This window comes from Manis pentadactyla, chromosome 11 (assembly GCF_030020395.1).
Source record: "Manis pentadactyla isolate mManPen7 chromosome 11, mManPen7.hap1, whole genome shotgun sequence".
Classification (NCBI taxonomy): Eukaryota; Metazoa; Chordata; class Mammalia; order Pholidota; family Manidae; genus Manis; species Manis pentadactyla.
In genome coordinates this window covers 72,497,974-72,516,953 of record NC_080029.1, presented here as the reverse complement: position 1 = coordinate 72,516,953, position 18,980 = coordinate 72,497,974, and the positions used below count along the sequence as shown (strand labels likewise).

The following is an 18,980-nucleotide window of genomic DNA, read 5'->3' as shown; positions in this document are numbered from 1 at the left end:
GGGAGTGATCACTGTGTCCTCCTCAACAGTTAACTGGTATATATATAGGAGGACTGAGAATTGATCACTGAATTAACTATAGCAAAATTTCTCACTTTTTTCCTATAGCATCTATATTCTTATTTATTCAAAGGTGTAACATTTTATAAAATTGAATTACTCTATACCATGACAAATATTCACTAAGATTTTTCTATTTTCCTCAAGCAACCTCAGAATCAATATGATCTTAACTACATTTATTGTCCTCAAGGGCACATTCACACAAAACAAAATCATACATACAGTTTATGTTTGCTATGGTATTAAACGAATCTTACATATTTAATATTTAAATAAAATTTTCACTAATATGTAAGGTATTTGAACATAACGTTAAGTTTATGCACTGAATATAACAAAATATAGGCATAGCATAAAACAATTTACCATAATAGAACAATAATTTTTGTGATGTGTCATGGAAAATATGAATACTTAAGGAACGGAAAGTTAAAAGTATGACCCCTAAAAGATACTTGTAGCAGTATCATATCATTAAATTTTCTTGGACAATTCACAGAAGTGGCAGGAACATGAATTAAAATGTTTAAAGCCTTCACAGAAGCCATTAAAAAAACTTCTATGCTAAAAAACAAGCCGTGGGAATTATCATCTATGCTACAAAACATCTAGCTTCCTCATTTAATACACTATGACTTTCTTTTTGACTACTAGGGAAAGGATTTTCAGAAATCTTAGTACCATGAAAAGGATTGTGAAAGCATATTTATTATTCTATATGCCCCGATTTATTCTTACTAAATTTCTGATCAGTACTTTTAATGTTTTATATTTGCATGTAAAGAAAGAATAAAAAAAGAAGAGACCAATGAATTACGTTAATTTCCAAAAGTCTTAATACCAATAAGCCCCATATGCTTCATATGAGATTATAATACACTTCAATATTATAAATTCATGTCCTTAGTTTTCATCTCAGTGATATGGCTAAAAAACAAAAAAAGCTTTGTTCACCTCCAGGGGTATCACACAGTACATTTTTAGGCTATGCAAGCAAAAATATCCATAGTTGAGACCGAAAGGACACTTCGGAGTATTTAGAAGTTCCATAAATCATTACCCAAGAGAGGTGATTTGCTAAAAATTAATTCCTACGCATAACGAATATCATTTGTATTTACTAAAAATACGAACCTATATAAAAGAGCATTTATAAAGTCTAAAAGAATGTATACCAAATATTTATCACCTTAAAGGGGTGGAAAGAGGAGATATTAGCTTTAACTTTCCCTGTATTGCCTGCATTTTTTTTTTAATAACATTCAGTTATTGTGAAAAAAATTACTTGAAAAAATTCCTACAACAATGTTTTCCTTTTTAGGAACACACCAATGTAATTTATTTTATATTAAAATGTTATAAATTTAATATTATTAAATGTAACAAACATGGGAGGAAGGAAGAGATGAAAAAAGAGTCATAAAATGCTTACCTACATTTATTAGGTATTATGTGACATGATTTTATATTTTTCCTTTCATGGTACCTAGCCTACAACTTTTAGCTATATGAGAGGTACTAATATTGCATTACACAGATGAGAAAATAATAGGCCCAAGCAGATAAATGAGTTGACCAAAACGATACAGTTGTTAGTAAGTGGCAGAGCTCAGACTCAAACTCCACTCTGACACGTGTTCTCTAGGAGTCTTGTATTCCATCTCACATCCCCAGAAGGCAGTAAGTACTTACAAAGTACTGAACTGATTTGATAATTACTTAATAAACTTCCTGTGTAATATCCAAAGTATATTTTCCTCATAAAAATTCTGATTATAGTAAGTAGTCATAGTGATCTGACTAAACATTTTCTAACCTCATCTATTATTTAACAAACCTCTAGAATAGTCATTATATGTAATATAAGCAAAAGATAGAATCTTAAAGTGCTGAACAATGAATAACTGAATGGTTTCATGTAAATAATTTCATAGCTAAGTCAAAATTTAAAACTATCTTAGGGTTTAATATGAACAGGAAGATGGAAAAATAGATGGGGGATATCAAAGTTCTATGGTTTACAGAGGTCTGGTTAGAACAGAAAATTTGTTTTTATGTTTCCATTTTTCTTAATTATTACAGTTTTGCTTTCAATTAAAGCTCAGATTCGTAGTATTTCCATACAAGTGAAAAAATTACACAACCCATTAAAATTATCTAATTATTTCCCAGTGATGGACCAATGTGGAGTTCGATGAGTCTTACCTAAATATTGAATACTGAATTTCTGAACTCAAATTTATAAGTCATCTGATAGAAAGAGTTATAATAAACAGGTTCATCATTAACTTCCCATATCACATAGAAGTCAGTTTAACTTTCACCATCTTATTTTCCTCAACTCTGAAACAAAGATAAAAATTCCTGCCTACACTGATATTTTAAGTATTAAAATAGGTGATAGAAAAATAGTATCTAATTAAGTAATGATTAAGAACTACTTTTATGTACTATTTACTTTAATTAAGTAACTTCTAGTTATATGGTTTTAGACTTTTAAAAACAAGATCACCTCTTTTCCCATTAACACTGATAGAGACAGTTTAAATACACACATAAAGAAATTCAGAGCCTGGCTCTTTAAAATATACTGAATTTATGATAGCAGTTAATTGAAACATTTCCTAAACCAAAAATGTTTTCAAATTTCCCTCAAATAATTGTATTTGCTCTGCTTTATTTTAAGTAGTCAAAAAATGTACATAGTCTTTACCTATGTTATTCATCCTTTCAAATTCATGCATGATCCCTATAACCTTGCAGTTTCTACTTATTTTTAATGTAATCTGCTGAATTATTTGAAGGGCCGTTAGAAAAATATTTGATAAATGTAGTATTTTTTAAAAATCAGAGAAAGAAATTACATCCAAGAAAGCTGAAATATGATTTCAAATTGAGTATTTTGTCATTAAGGTTAATATTTATTACAATTTTTTAAACGGCTTTTCTGCGGAGTCTCTAGAAAACCTCAAGATTTTTCCTATTGACATGCACATTTTCTAAATATAAAAGTAGTTTCCATTTCTTAATTATTTATTTCACTAAACCATTTTTGGCCATACCGAATATATTAGCATTATTATTCCTTAACGAAAATACAATATATATGATTACATATACATATGAATTCACATTCATAATCATCTGCCAAACTATATACTATTGATTTGTAAAATTCTCATTAATTTTCACAAACTTCAGAGAAAGTTACTAAGACAGAGCCTATGTAGATAATTTCAACAGAAAGAAGATTTTACAAGGGATGAAAATAGGGATTTACAAAGTAAGAGATCTGTCAGCATTCTAAGCCCATCAGCATGAGACTATGTAATAAAAGTGGCAGCCTTCCACTCTAAAATTACTAATCTTAGTAATATAGTACGTTAAACATGCCATTTGAGATATATGCCAACCTAAACTGCCACATATGGCATATCTAGCTTATTATCACAGTTTGTGTTTTCATATCCGGAGTCATTCTAGTTTTTAAACAAAATGTCAAATATACCAGTGTAGCTAAAAACTGTGATAAAGCTTTGAGAGGAAACATACCTTTCCTTAAACAGAACAGGTACACACTTCAGAAGAATAAATGTAAAATATTACTACAAAGAAAACGTAGCTGGAAATTTTTGTGAGAAGACAGATGCAAAGACAAAATAGAGTATCATTTTAAAGGCAGAATTCATAAAGGATGTTATAAATACTTGAAACAATTCACAAACTCAAAATTTCTTCAAGATTTTGTCCAAATTTCTTCAAAATTTTTCTATAAGACAATTGTACTGGCTTTGCAAAAAATGTATTTATTTTTAAGTTGTCTTACATATATTATTTATCCCCTTAAAAGCAGGGATATCATGCCATGATATGCATATCAATTTGAAGGCATTGAAACTTGGCTTATGCTTCCTTTTTATATTGAATTCAACCTTGAGTATACAACTGGTATTACTGAATTATGAATAGCACTTAAATAAAGATTACACAGTGAATATTTTTATTTCAAATCCCCATCTGTTGCTTAATGTCACTTCAGCTGTTCAATGTTTTAATGTTTCTCTATACAACTAGCCAATAATTTCACAAATCAGTATGAAATGCTAGATAGATTTGTAATCTTTTTCTAAATAGAAAAACAGTGCCATATTTTTCAGTCATTTTTTAAATTCATGACTTCAATAGCATATCAAGACTGATTCTTATGAAATATTTTTCAATTATAGAGGATCCTTCTGAATCTCAATAACAACTGAAAATCCAAACAAAATAATTACTCAACAGATAATCCACTGACAATCAATACTGAGTCAATTATCATTTTCATTGACATATACATACCAACATCTCTATCATATACCAAAACTTTAGTATTTGAACAGCATCAAATTCACATATAAAAAATTGTATGCCTTGTGCAACTCACTAATTTTCATCAAATTTAAAAAAATGTATCTGTGCACACGCCAAGAGCTAGACTTACATATTCACACAACTTAATGAGAAAAATTTTATCATATACACGATTCTAAACAGCTATGAATCAAAAGCAAATTAGTAAAAGAAACCATTCAAGTCACTAACTTTAAATGTACCTGCACAGACAACGGGATATGTAAAAGTGAACAAAAGTCAAAAATAGACTTCTATCTCCAGAGCTTCCTGAATACATCAAAACATTCTTCACTGTTACCTGTCTTTCATTAGGTCCCCACACTTTTTCTTCTACATTCAGCACATAATTGCCTAATAAAGGGCAGATGTCATACGTTTTAACATTTCTGTATTCCTAGTTGCCTCACCTTTCCCTTATGTCATTTCCTTTCTAAACAAATTAGTCTTCTCTTTAATCCTACCTATATTGCCTAAGCAGAAAGTCAGACTCCTCAGTCTACTACTCAACTCTAGGGTAATCCCAGTATCATTCTTTATACTTATACAAATAGGTACATATATTCTAATTACAAATCCACTGTCAGTCATTTTATAAACACACAGGATATATTTTTTTCTTTAAAAATGATTCTTGCTAATAAATGTCTATAAGATGAATATTTTTCAAACTTTTTTCTTTTTCATACATAATATATTTTCTATTACCTATACAAATATCTATAGCTATCTACCCTCTCCCCCTTCCCCCACAGCAATATCCACTTTTTATCCTGGTAATACCAAACTACTTTTGGAACCCTGAATATGTCAGGAATTTTTCCTATCTCCATGGCATATATTCTGTCTTTTGCTTCAAATGACTTCCCATTCTTGTCTACTAAGCAAATTAAAATTCAACCCTGAAACCTTGTGAGCAACTCTTTGAAGTCTTCTTTGTAGTCTACCTACTTATCTCAAGATTCCACCACTGACAGAGGTAGTTTAAACTTCTAGACATACTTCTTCATTATACATTATCAAACTTTATTATAACCAGCTATTCATCTTTGCTGTTTCTTATTGCTCCTTTGCTTGAGAATAAGATCTTCAGAGCATTATATTCCTATCTAACCCCCAAGGGAACATATAAATAAATGTCCATCAAAATATTAAAATCTGACCATGGGATAGGGAAGAGCAGGGGAAGCAGACAGATAAAGAAACTCTTAAGACAGTTATTTTAACCCAATATTCTCCACCAGCTTTTAAATAGAATTTGTAAAAAATTTAGGAGACTAAGCATGAGACTATATAGATTTATCTATTAAATCTTAGATGTTTCATTGGTTCATTATAGCAAAATACAATGTATTAATAATAGAAGAAAAGTACTAGTATTTCATGCATTTCTCTAAATTTTAATTATTTAAAAGTATTAAGGCTTTGAAGCAGCCCAAATTCAGTAACTTTCCAAAAATTTTAATTTTAACTTAACACATATTAACACCTTGATATTTAAATAGCCAAACTCAAAGTGAATAAATTCCACTCTACTACATAGTTGACATACATTTTTCCTTCATAAATAATAAAATTTAGAAGTCCAATTCTAAAGGTCATTATGTATTTACATATGTTAACATCTCCACCATAGGTGGGAAAGAAGATACTAAAATATGTTAAAAATAAAATTTATTAATCAATTTTTAATAATGTGACTTTTATTTAGTGGTTAGTAATCACTGATTTTCAAGGTATCTCAAGAAAAGTCATCAACAGGCTGTTCCTTATTGCCCAAGTTGCCATATGGCAGTTAAGTAAATTACAATCTATACAGCTATAAAATCTTATAATGTGGATATTTTAACTACTTTTACTAATAAATAAATATTAATTAAGCTCATGTTGCTTGTCAGAATGTTTTAAAAGTGATCCTCACTTTGGAGATGACTTTGAAGTACTCTCCATAATCTGGCTTTCAGTTTTCTTCACACAGAGCAACATATTAAGTAGAAAGTGAAATTCCCTTATCACATTCCATGTTTCTTCCTTAACACATGACCCATATTTGTTCTGACACTTCTATGGCTTTTGTTAGAATTTTTGAATTCATTAGTTCACTTATCCAAAACACATATTTTACACATATACACACACAATCACCATCATCATCATCATCATCAAAGTAATTTAGAAATATAATGAAAAACTAAAGATGGATTGCCATCATAAAAATAATCTAGAAATACAATGAAAAATTAAAGATGGATTGCCATCTCCATCCACCTCACTGATCACTTCACAGAAGCCTCCAAGTGGTCATTCATTCATTCATACATATATTCATTTAAATTTCAAGTGCCAACTATTTTTAAAGTACTGAGTTTTATGATGAAAAAAGAATAATATAGAGTAATAGGCATGAAAGATGACATAAATACCTTCACACCAATAGAGCCTAATTCAATTATTTAATTGATGTAAGTAAAGACTATCACAAAAGATTTTGTGAAGGAAAAACATCTTCAAAATCACATAAAGTACTTTTATAATTATGTTAGAAACTAGTCCTTAAGCTTATCTATAATGCAAACATCAGAATTCTAATTAACTGAAAAGTAGACCAGTTTAATGAAATGGATAGATGAAAAACAGAAAATAGTAACATTTTTAAATTAATAATAATATTAATAGTATATCTTCATTTTTACCTAGATTGCCTGACAATTAGTATCATGCTTATTTTTAATCATATTTTGTCCTTTTAAAATCATTAGGGATAACCAAATATGCAATATTTAAGGAAATTGTTTTACATGTCATAAAAATATGGAAAATACATATGTATCCTTGAAAACAGAATTTGACTTATAAAGTTCACACATTTCCTTTTATCAAGGTCAATACTGTTGAACCAAAAAAAAAAAAAAAGGTAACAAAGCTGCAGATATCAAATCACCCTGAAAATATAGCCATATTCAAAGAGTACAGTTATGGAAAAACAGTAAAGAACCAGGTTATATTCTAGGCAATATATCTATCCTATCTTTTTTTTTTAATGTGTGGTAATGATAAAAAGAATCTTTCTTTGGTCCTTCAGTGTAGCAAATCAACAACAACAAAAAATTACCATTAAATAACTACTGTGTTTTCAACATAGTTTAAAAAAACGGGGGACACATTCACTTTAAAACTAGGAGAGAGAAGTGAAGACTTATTTCTCAGAGAGTCATATCCAAAAAGGGAGGGGGGGAAAATAGAGCAAAACAGAAGAGAATGAAGTACCCATTAAAATTGCACCATGATTTGAGAAAACATATTAAAAGTTACAGGACAAAAAAAGTTACAGGACAACTGTTGACATACACTTACTCTCTTCGTATCTTGTTTTTTCCAACTGCTAGGTGAAGATTCTGAAAGAGATCACATCTAAGCTCTATTTCTTTTATCTAGTTACACAATTCCATGATTTTTCCCATCCCTTTAAATAGAAAACCTCTTTGCTTCTCCAAAGTGTTCTCATTAAGTCTTTTACAGAGGTGCTATATAAAAAATGTAAAACAAAACTTCAGGAGAGAGTAACTATTAAAACACAACTCTTTAAAGTAAAACATGTCTTTTTTTTTTTTTTTACAAAGAAAAGATGCTCTGTAGTAATTCTAAGTCATGATCATTAAAGAGCTGCCTACATCTGGGCTTGTAGGAGGCATCTGATAAATACACATGATAACTAACAAGAGAAAAACTTCCAGACTGACATCAAACTAAGGAGTGAGAGTAGGCATTTTTTAAAAGTACTTCCACAACTTTCTTAAAAAAACATAAATTAATCTTAGAAAAATAAAAACAGGAATGCTATACAAAGAGTAATTAAGACTAAGTATGTGTGTGAACACTCTCCAGGTAAGAGCTCAATTACTTCCAATACTAACTTCTTTAAAAACACATATTTTAAGAATAAATAGAACCAAAATAGAAAATCCTCAAGTCTTCTAAAATATTTGGTAGCATAAAACAAAAACATGTACTGCATTCCCTATTATACTGTTAATGAAATGCATTACCCTAGTCCTTCTATTCTGCCCTACCTCCAAATTACTAGATCTTAAAATAGTCACTGTCCAATCTAATTCCTAGAGCAGCAATTAACAATTAAAATGAAGACAACTTTCTTCTTTAAGAACTTTTTTTTTTAATTGAATCAACTGAGAGTCAGCATTTATTATATCCTAGAGGGGATACAGGGTTTGAAGTCTTAATTAATAAGTTCATTCTGTGAAAATGTACCCTTCAGGAGAATTATGGGGCCTTCAACATACAACTGTTCTCAAAAATATTTGAAACAGAAGTTATTCCTCAAAACTTCAAAAAGCATGCTCTTTTTCATGGAAAATAAGAAACACTAGTCTAAAATTTAAAAATTACTGAGTTCAGAATAAAATTCATTGGAAATTACAAATATACTGAACATCAGTAAGACATAAAACAGGTCTCGAAATAAGAATTTTAATTATCAATTACTAAATAAGATTAATTTAAGAATGGTAAAAAATTATTTTTATTTTCTACACCAGATAATCTTACCTGAATCATTTTGCTGTTAAAAAACTCAAGATACTGATTTCACTTTTCATCTGGTCCTGTCAACGATGCTATGACAGGCCCTGCAGGAAGCAGCAAAAGATCAATGATGGAGTGCACATTTGTATTTTCATGATATTTTGTTGTGGAGAATATCCAGATAGTGGCTTAATATTTAGGGAAGACTGAAAATACCTCAAAGAGTCTGTCAGTATACATAATACTTTTTTTTACTTTGTAATCTTAAAATGTTTATTCAATATCTTCATCAAAAATTTTTAAATGATGGCGAAGTATGTATGTGAAATTTTAAAGGGTCATTTTTATACTGATGAGAAATGATAAGAAAATAATAGTCTACAATGTCAAAATTTTAAAATTTAATTGGAAAATGAATTATACTTAAAAGTGTGGAAACGATTCTCTTGATTTCTAAGGATAGTTATTTTAATCTTATTTTCCATAATTACTATAATTACCAATAAATTACCAACTATTCATAATTTAATTAAAATAAAATTTAAAAGACTTTTCTTAAAAACAGTAACTTGAGAATCAAATAGTTACTGGAAATATGGAAATGCTGGTAAAAATTCGTTCAAAAAAATAATATATATAGGTTATAAAAAATCTGTGCAAACTAAAAAACCTAATTATTCTTAGGTAATTGATAAGTTATATTCAACGGAGACCAAAAAATTAAAATTAATAAAACTAACAGAAAAGTAAAAACTGCAACAGTGTTTTTCACAGAGACTCCAAATGACATTTTAAAATTTCAAATTATTTTTAAATAGTATAGCAGCTTGCCAGATCTAATTTAAGGACATTTTTACTTTATGAACTCTTCCATTCAAGGGCCATTTAATAAACAGGACTGTGATGAGACACCTACATTAATTTCCAACTGCTAAGTGAAGATTCTGAAAGAGATCACATCTAAGCTCTATTCCTTTTATCTAGTTACACAATTTCATGATTTTTCCCATCCCTTTAAATCGAAAACAAACACAACTACATTTAGAACACACAGGAAACTTCTATATATGTCATGGAAGCATACTGTAAGTATCTTCAAAAGATTAAGAATTTTAAACAAAAGAAATAAATGACAGAGTAATTTTTTAAGATGTTTTATTTAATCAAATTTCAATTTACTTTTAATAAAATGTGGTAAGAATGATTTCAGTAGCACTTCTAATATAAAACATCCTAAAAAGTATTTTTAACATACTATACCCATCTTGTTTGTTGGAGCACTGCAGAACACTCAGCAAAGTTTGCTTGCCAAAAGCCCCTAACATGCTAGAAAAACATAACTTAATTTTACATGGGTTATTTCTCCTATAAAAATAAACAAATGTTACACTCAGATAATACTTTAAGAAACAACAACAATGTACTTCTCTATTTCTGCTCACTCTTGATTTGCAAAAGTATTTGCAAAATAGGGAAGTTTAAATACTTCTGACTTGTTTATTTTCTTTTTATTTCTATACTTAAGCCCCCATCTCCTATTTATGTGGATGCTATCAGATTCACGTAAATCATTTTAGCTTCAAATATTTCCATTTAAAATAATGAAAAAACTGATGCCATTATCTTTAAGGAATAGGATGAAGAAAATGAAATTTCAGCAACCCACACATCAGGGATTATTGAAAAGTACTGCTTCATTTCTTGCGTGTTGCGTTTATACCATGACACTTCAGTCTCTGAGGGTCAGGTTAATTAAGCTCCACAGCAGCTGCAGTGCAATGTGAGACACACACTGCTGCAGTTCCCACCAGTCCATTCCAATTACCTGTAGTATTCCAGCACTGGACAAGTGACAACCAACCTTTTCTCTCTAGTCACTTGCTCCCACTGGTCTACTGATAAATGTTAGAACAAACTAACCTCTTTTTGGAAAAGACTGCAAAGCTGAATGCACCTGCTGCAGGCTGCAATGATGAGTCCCAGAGAGATGTTTGTCAGTCAGATCTCTGCAGATGTTGTTTAACTTTATGCTAAAGCTGTATCCAAAGATGGAAATGAGATGGCAATCAAGCACAAATCTCCCACCCTTGTCCCCCAATTTTATTTTGAAAAGCTGCACTTGCTTTTAAAAGTTTTGCTTTAAAACAGCTCCACTAAACTGGAAACAGCTAAAACTAAATAAACTCTGTGGTTAAAAACTGTGTTGATTAGATGCTTGAATTTTAGTTTTAGTAACTGTGTTCAATAAATGTTATTTATGTCATTTAAGAGCTTAAAAAATTAATTCTCTTAAGCCAGAGCAAAACACAATAAAAGAACTATAAAATAGACAAGTTTTTGATTGGTGGTTTGTTGCTCAGGTTTTTAGTGATACCACATACTCCTTAGAGTTCCCAAGACACAGATCGTTTTTCCTCTTGGTATATTACACAAACCATCTTCAATACACAAATATTGAACTATTTCACCAATTGTGTTCACTGTTTCTAAACTATTCCTGAAATCCCTTAGGATTGATATTTGCAAGTTAATGTTGTTAGACATATTGTATTTCCTTACAATGTCACAAATTTAAATGAGATATTTTTCCAAAATCCAGAAGGCTTCATGTAGCAAATTTTAAAGTGACATTGTGCTATATAATTCATGAAAGCACTGACACTGTAAATTAGTGATGTTTCGTAACTTACTAAATCAATGACAGAAGATATAACATCAGAATTAAATTAAAAAGAATCAAAATGAATACCTAAGATTTTTAATGCTAATTAAATCTTTCTAAAAAAATCCCATGCCACAAAACATTTATTTACATAAATGCAAAAATTGTATCTTTCAGAAATAAATCTTAATATACATTGTGTTATGCCAGTAACAATCCTTCACATGTTAAGATTTCTTACTGCTTAAAATGAGAAAGGAAGTATTAAAAACACAGCAAATTTTCAGAAAGGTAGTAATATCCATCTGAGGATACAGAAAGACAAAATATAAAGTAACTCCCAACAATAGGTAGCATGAAAAATTCAAGTATTACAACTTTAAGATTTAAATAAAAACACATTACATGTCAGCAACTCTTTGATCATACTAAAATCAGAGATGTTACGCAGTTTAAAATTGGAAAATATACTATTTATTTTCTACTTGTTACAATTCTATTTATATATTAATTTTGCCTTAAAATATATACCAATCATTTCTAGGAGGTTTGCATAAGATCAAAGAAAGTACAGACTGCAACTTTTAGAAGATGTAACAAAAGTATTCACAATGTACTACCAATATTATAAAATATAATCTTCCTTGAACAATGTAAACAAAAGAAGTGATCTATTTTAAACTTTAATTTCAATCCCTCTGATTTCAAAAAAATTATCATTCTTACACAATCCCAATCCTTAGTGAAGGATAATTCCTTCACTAAAAGAAAAAATCACTTACATCCTGCCTTTTTGTGATTTTAAAAATTTAACATACATGGTTTGTGATTTTTATAAAAAGCATCACCCAAGTTGAACAGTGATAAAATAATTCTAGGAATAAGCTCAAATTTTAACTTAAGGGCCATAAATGGAAATAATTTACATTAAATGTGATCCAGTTTACAACCACAAAACGTGAAACAGTGTAAAATACACACAAATATATGCCAAGATTATAGTGTAGGATTCCTGTTTGATTGATATAATGAACATCCCTAGTGTCATATACTGGAATAAAAATAGGTACTCTATGAAGTGTTCTAAAATCTAAGGCAGACATGAAAATACTTAAACTTATGTTATCTTTTACTATTCCCAACCCTTCACATATTCAATAAATTTTTCCAATTACCTATCCGAACCATTTATTAAGTAATTTTAACACATAAACTCAACCTACATGTTAACAAAAACTGAACATAACTTCAAATGCCAAATAAGACAAAAACACTATCACCTTTCTGAAAATGCATACAGTAATATATTCCCTAAAATAAGAAAGGTGTTTATACTATAAGGCAACAACTTTAGGTAACTTAATTATAAAAAGAATATATAAATAAATTAAATTAGGTTTCTTTAATCGAGTAAGGAAAAAAGATATATTCATAAATCCCAAGTAGCAAGTATTCTATAAGATTTAGGTTTTTTATAATAGACGAATGAATTACACAGCACAGCGACAAGTAAAATAAACCTACTTGTAGACTTTTTTCTGATTACAGTAATTGAAAAATACACTTTACAATCCTCATCAATTTCCCCAAATTATTTTAATATATGACATGCTGAAACACAATGCAATATACAGTTCTATGGCTTCTAAATTCATACCAATTAAAGTGTAAAAAATGTTTTCTTCATTTCAACAGTGAATATTCATATATTACTCAGAAAGGCAAGGTCGCTTAAGACATTTTAAAGATCTAGCCTGAGTAAGAAAAAAAAAAGAAAACAAATATGATAAATATGCAGATTATATTGGCTATAATACAAGCAATGCATATCATTTGAGTTGAAATTTATTAAAATATCCCCAAAGAGTGTGTGTATTCTGTATTATACGTCCTGAAGAAAGTTTTTTCAAATACACCAGTATTTTAACTAAACCTTCCAAACACAATTACATTCTGTTTTAAACAAGTAATCTGAGAAAATCCATTAGGTTACACTTTTCCCCAAATATACCCTTACCAAATGAGAAACAGAAAAATGCTACATGAAATAAGCATTAGGAACATTCATTCTAACAGAATATTAGAGTCATAAATACATATATAGAAAAGACAAAAACGGGCTTCTGAATTATTACATAATCCTACAAGGAAGTCCTTATAACTCAGCAATATAAATCGCAGCGTTGTAATTTAGTTCATATTAGATAAGAAGGTAAGTATCCCTTAAGTATATCTGGAAGAAGTTGCAAGTAGCTCAAAGGCTGTTATGTTGAAAAATACCAGGACCTTAGATAATTCCACAGGCTTGTGGTCCAGTATGAACAGAAAGACTATTAAAATTAAAGTCTATCAGAAGAAGAGATGTATGTGTCCAAACAGGTAATAACCTAGTTAAAATCATATTTAAATACAAAGTCTTCAGAATTATTAAAGCTTTTTAGAAATTAAAGGCTTTATTTTATCCTTAGAATTGATTTCATAGAGTGTGATTGGTTTCCACCTGTTACAGGCAGAGTATAAGCCTTCTTTTATCCAGACATCCCAAACAACATTTGATCAGGTTACGTCACTACACACACAAAATATTGTTCAACGCATTCCAGTTCTCCATTTTTTCCAACAGATATTCTTGCTCTATATGAATAACATGCCTCACAACTGTAAATAAAACAAACAGTTTCAATGTAATAAGAAAAAAATGCATAACTAAGTGGACTAAAAACAAAAGATCTAATTCTCAGTGCACCCTTTCCAACCCACTGAAAATAAACTTCTTTCAAATGAAAAGACATTTAATTTACTATTTGGAATATCCTTGATAAACACCAATTTTCTGTAACATCTCGGCACATCTGATATCACCTCATGTATAATGCAGAAAAAGCTATTTCATTTTCATCTATTGACAGTGAATTTAATTTACCATTGCAGCTCTTTTCCCAGAACGATCATGTTATTAATTCTGCAATCAAGCTCTTTTGAACGCCTTTATTTGTACTAAGGGTTTTCACAATTCCACATTGATTTTTTTCATCATAATACACCTTTTAAACTTACGAATGTGAATATGTTAGCAAACTTTCTTAATGCACAAGGAAAGTTTCAAGGAAATGGAAAGCCATCTACAAAACTACACCCACAGGAAACAAACTTTCGAAGGACTTCCTATCTCATAGATTATGTTTTAGTTTAATAAATTTAATGTTTACCAAATACACCACATCTAATTTATATTACTAAATAATAGTTTGAACCATTCTAAAACATTCTTATCCAGCATAACGGGCCATTTTCTACCACTAAGCGATTGGCTATGAAAAAGAAATCCTCTGTTAAAGAACTCTTACTGAATTAAATCATTGAAAGCAAATCAGCTTTTCTTTTCCACCAGGAAAAAAAAAAAAAGGCAGTAACGGTTCCCTCAACACTGAATAAATAATTTTTTATGGCCATAAAGACAAAATAACCCCCACACACACCAAAACAGCAGAAGCTACACCTCCATAAAAGCAAGTCAGCTAATATTTTATCTTGGAGATACACTACTGAATTATGGAGATGTTCCAATTAAACTTAAGATTTGAGTAGCAAAATGATTTAAAAAAAAAAAGAAAGGGAAACATGTAGAACCGTATAACACTTGAAATAAAGAAAAGCACACCTTAAAGTACAAAACAAAATTAAACCACCTAGGAAACTTGCCATTTTCCAGTGGGTTATAGTACCACACAAACTGCTAACATATTTTAATCAAAGACAGCTCTTAAGTAACACAAATTTTGAAGCATTATTTTACTTCTTTTATAATATTTCCTTGTCACAATTACATTAAAAACGTAGTATTTTAAAAATCTGAAGAGGCAGTACTTGTCCTCCTTACTTCACTCCAGGGCCAACAAACAAAGCAATGAAGCAGAAAGAGGTACATAATGGATTTAGAAGTAAATGGTCCATTCTTTAAGAAGCCTTCCTACTCCCTCTTCTGAATTCACTCTAGACTAATTGTCATTACAATGATGTCTGAAAACTTCAGAAGGACCCTGTTTTCCTGATGCCAGCTGTTCAGGTTTCTATCTTTAAATTTTAAGAGTTTTTGCCTAATTAGAAAGAAGTATTTAGAAATACCCAAAAGATTCATCGCGAAATGGGTCTAAATCACAGACACAGAGTATCAATTAGAGAAACAGGACATCATCAACAGTGGAAATATTCTTAAAATTTTTCCACAAATGCTTTAATACAGCAAATATATAAATAAATAAAGTCTACACTACTGAGAATTTATTTCAATACAGCACACAACACACATAGATCTCTTTCTCTCCTTAGGGATTTATCAAACAGTGTCTTCACCATTGCACCTACCTGGGTAAAAATCTTTGGACTTAGACAGCTTGATGGTGGCTCCAGTTTCTTTTTGCAACTGAACAATTGTCTGTCCTCCCTTCCCAATTATAGATCCAGCAGCATAACTAGGTATGAGAACCTTTAGAAAATACTGGCCGTCTTCTGAAAAATGCAAAGAAATGTACTTTATTAACATGGTAATTTTAAACTTTGTAACCCCTCTCCACCCTCAAGAGAGAAAAAAGCAATTAAAACATTGGGCATACAGCTGCAGGAAATAAAGGGTTAAGTATTTTTAAGGAACAAAAAAAGCCAATTACACTTTAAAGTAAATATGTTCAAAATGTTTCCCGTTTTGTAGGATATACACTTTCAAACTTGGAAGTAAAATCTAAACATGTTTTATTATTTTGCAGCACTGTAGAAACTAATGACTAAATTCCAGTTGTTATTCCAAACATGGAAGTCTTCCAATTCTATCTGTGGTTACTATGGAAAAATGAAGTGAACTGACCCTTTAACAAAACTTGAAAAATGTATACGATGACAAACCTCCATTTAATATATTGCAAAATAAATAAAAGACTGTAAATAGAGAAGAGCTGTATTTGTCTGACATTAGCAAAGACAGAAGGAATACAATAAGCCATTGCCTATATTCTACTTAAAGTATGCAAAACAACCAGCCTCCTACCAAAAAATCCACCCAAACTGTAGGGTGTATTCCAAGCCTTCAGTCCTGCCAGGAAATACCTGAAAGTGATGTGGACTGGCAAATCTAACTAATACTGGTGTTATTTTTTAGCACTTCTTACTCAACCATGATCTCGGTTAAGCTGATTAATTAAAGGACCTTAAGAAGAATTTAGCCAAAACTAAAAAGCTTAGGAGTCATTTATATCAAATACACTTAAAAGTGACCAGTAATGTTCCTTCTCCAAAACAACCACAATTTTTAAACTAGAGGGGGTGGATGACCCAAGAAAGAGTGAAATGAAATGTCTTAGAAAATAAAGCCAACTCCATAAACTTTAATTTCCGACAAACTGATCACGTCTTGAATAGGAAACATCACGATAAATCCAGCTTCCTTATGTGAATGAACGTTCCAAATTATGCGGGTGTGCCATTCAAAAGACCCCCATCCGTCTCTAATGTACATGCTGTAGATAAATTCACCTCTGCCTCGATGCATTGGGTGCATTGTTAAGATGACTCCAGTGCAAATGAAGAAGCGATACCGGTCCCGTTGTAACTCATCTTCCCAGGAAGCGCAGGATGTTAAACTAACAAGTCACAGTACCAGACACCCCCACCATCGTTGCACACCTCTGAAGACAAATCAATGAGATATTTGCACCGACAATGTAAGTGCGGTAAGAGCATGCAGTCATCAAGATTTTGCATACTACTTGTGGCCCAAAGCAAGGGGATGGAGAGGGAAAAAACTCTCCGGTGCCCCAATCATTTGCTATCCGCTACCCAAGTGCCATTTATTTATTTATTTTATCAGACTGTTAAATGCAGCGCGCATCTTCGGGCGGCCATCACCTCGCTCGGGGTCATCCTCCTCCTCCTTCACTGACCCCCTTGCCCAGGTCTAGGATATTCAAATGGTCAGCCTGTCGACCGATTAAATGGAAAGATAGGTCTATTCCGAAAAACCGGTCGCCATTTTGATGAATGATAAACACAGAAATGGAAATGTGTCGGGGACGGCGAGGTGCCGGGCAGGTGCAGGGGAGGGGGCGCGGGGCAGGGGCGCTGGAGCCGCCGGGTTCCGGCTGGAGGTGTCCGGGCCGCGGGAGGGAGAGGGAGGGCGGGCGGCGGGAGGGAGGGAGGCAGGGCGGGCGGCGGGGGATGGGGCCAGCGGGGAGGTGGAAGCGATACCCACCGCCCGTATTGGTCCTCTTGGTGCTGCCGGCTTCAGGGGGGGCTTCCAGCGGCCTTTTCCGAGAGTCCGGCGGGTCCAGGTCTATGGGAACCCCAGTGTGGGTCCCGTTCTGCTGGATGGGAGCTGCCGCCATCATGTTTGCAGTTCCTGCCGCCGCTACGGGGAGAAGGTTCTCCCTTTTGTTTTGGCTTTTTCTATTCTTTTTTTTTTTTTTTTTTTGCGTTTGGGGTTTCTTAAGTTGTTGGTGTTTTTTTTTTTTAATCGGATCAATAGAAATTTCTTTAGGAAAGAAAAGCAGTGTTGCTGGTTTGTTCTCACTGGGGAGGGGGCAGGGCTGAGGAGCAGCTGCAGTGCAGTGTCGGAAAGGAGACAGGGGAATGGAGGGGGTGTGAGAGACGGAGGGTGAAAGAAGGAGAAGAAAGGAGAGGGGAGCGAGAAGGGAGAGGGGCGCGTGAATGAGCGGGAGGCGGGGAGCGGAGAGGCCGAGGAGGGGAGTGGAGGAAGGACTGAATGAGCAGGAGGAGGGGAAGGAGCGGGATGCGGAGAGCGGCGCGCGGCGGAGGAGGGCAGGAGACCGAGGAGTGCCGGGTCCCGCGCCGCGCTAGCGCTGCGCTCGCTCCCGCTGCTGATGCTGCCGCCGCCGCCGCTGCCCGAGCGGGTCTGCCGTCGCCTGGGCTGCTCGGCGCTGCTGCGGCTGCCGCCCGGTCTCGCTCATTATTTCTCCCGCTTGTAGGGGGGAGGGGGGCTGGCGGGAGGGATGGGGACTGCGCGAGGGGAGGGTAGAGAGGGGTTGGGTTCGTAGACTCCCACACACTTCGCGCTCCGGTCCCTGCCTCTCAGCAGCGCCGCCGCTGCCGCCGCCGCCTCCCAGCGCCGAGGCTTCTGCCTGCGGGGGCGCATTGGGGGGAGGGCCGGGGTGTGTGGGGAGGCGTGTGAGTGTGTATGCGCGTGCGTGTGCGCGCGGGGACTGAGTGCGTGCGCGGGGCCGCGCGCCGGCGGCGGCGGCGGCGGCGGGGCCGGGGGCCGGGGCGCTGCTGTGGGGAGAGGGGGTGGTGAAAGGTCGCGGGTCCCCGGCAACAC

At 33.1% G+C, this 18,980-nt stretch overlaps 1 protein-coding gene across 9 annotated transcripts in view; it reads right to left on the bottom strand.

Moving 5' to 3' along the window:
• NOVA1 (NOVA alternative splicing regulator 1) overlaps positions 1-18,633 on the bottom strand; it is a 167,477-nt gene extending 148,844 nt beyond the window's left edge. For 3 of the 9 annotated variants that reach the window (XM_057488528.1, XM_036884537.2, XM_036884539.2), the window contains exons 1-3: positions 16,025-16,157; positions 10,918-11,033; positions 9,022-9,101 (exon numbers count right to left, since the gene is read on the bottom strand). Coding sequence is in view for 4 of the 9 variants with exons in the window: in XM_036884534.2 (XP_036740429.1) it covers positions 16,025-16,168; positions 17,901-18,036 (280 nt within the window). In the remaining 5 variants the exon portion in view is untranslated. Of the gene's footprint in view, positions 1-9,021; positions 9,102-10,917; positions 11,034-16,024; positions 16,169-17,185; positions 17,629-17,900 lie in introns of those variants that run through there. The other 6 variants (XM_057488526.1, XM_057488527.1, XM_057488529.1 and 3 more) reach the window with 4 other exon arrangements.
• Positions 18,634-18,980: the final 347 nt, after the last annotated feature.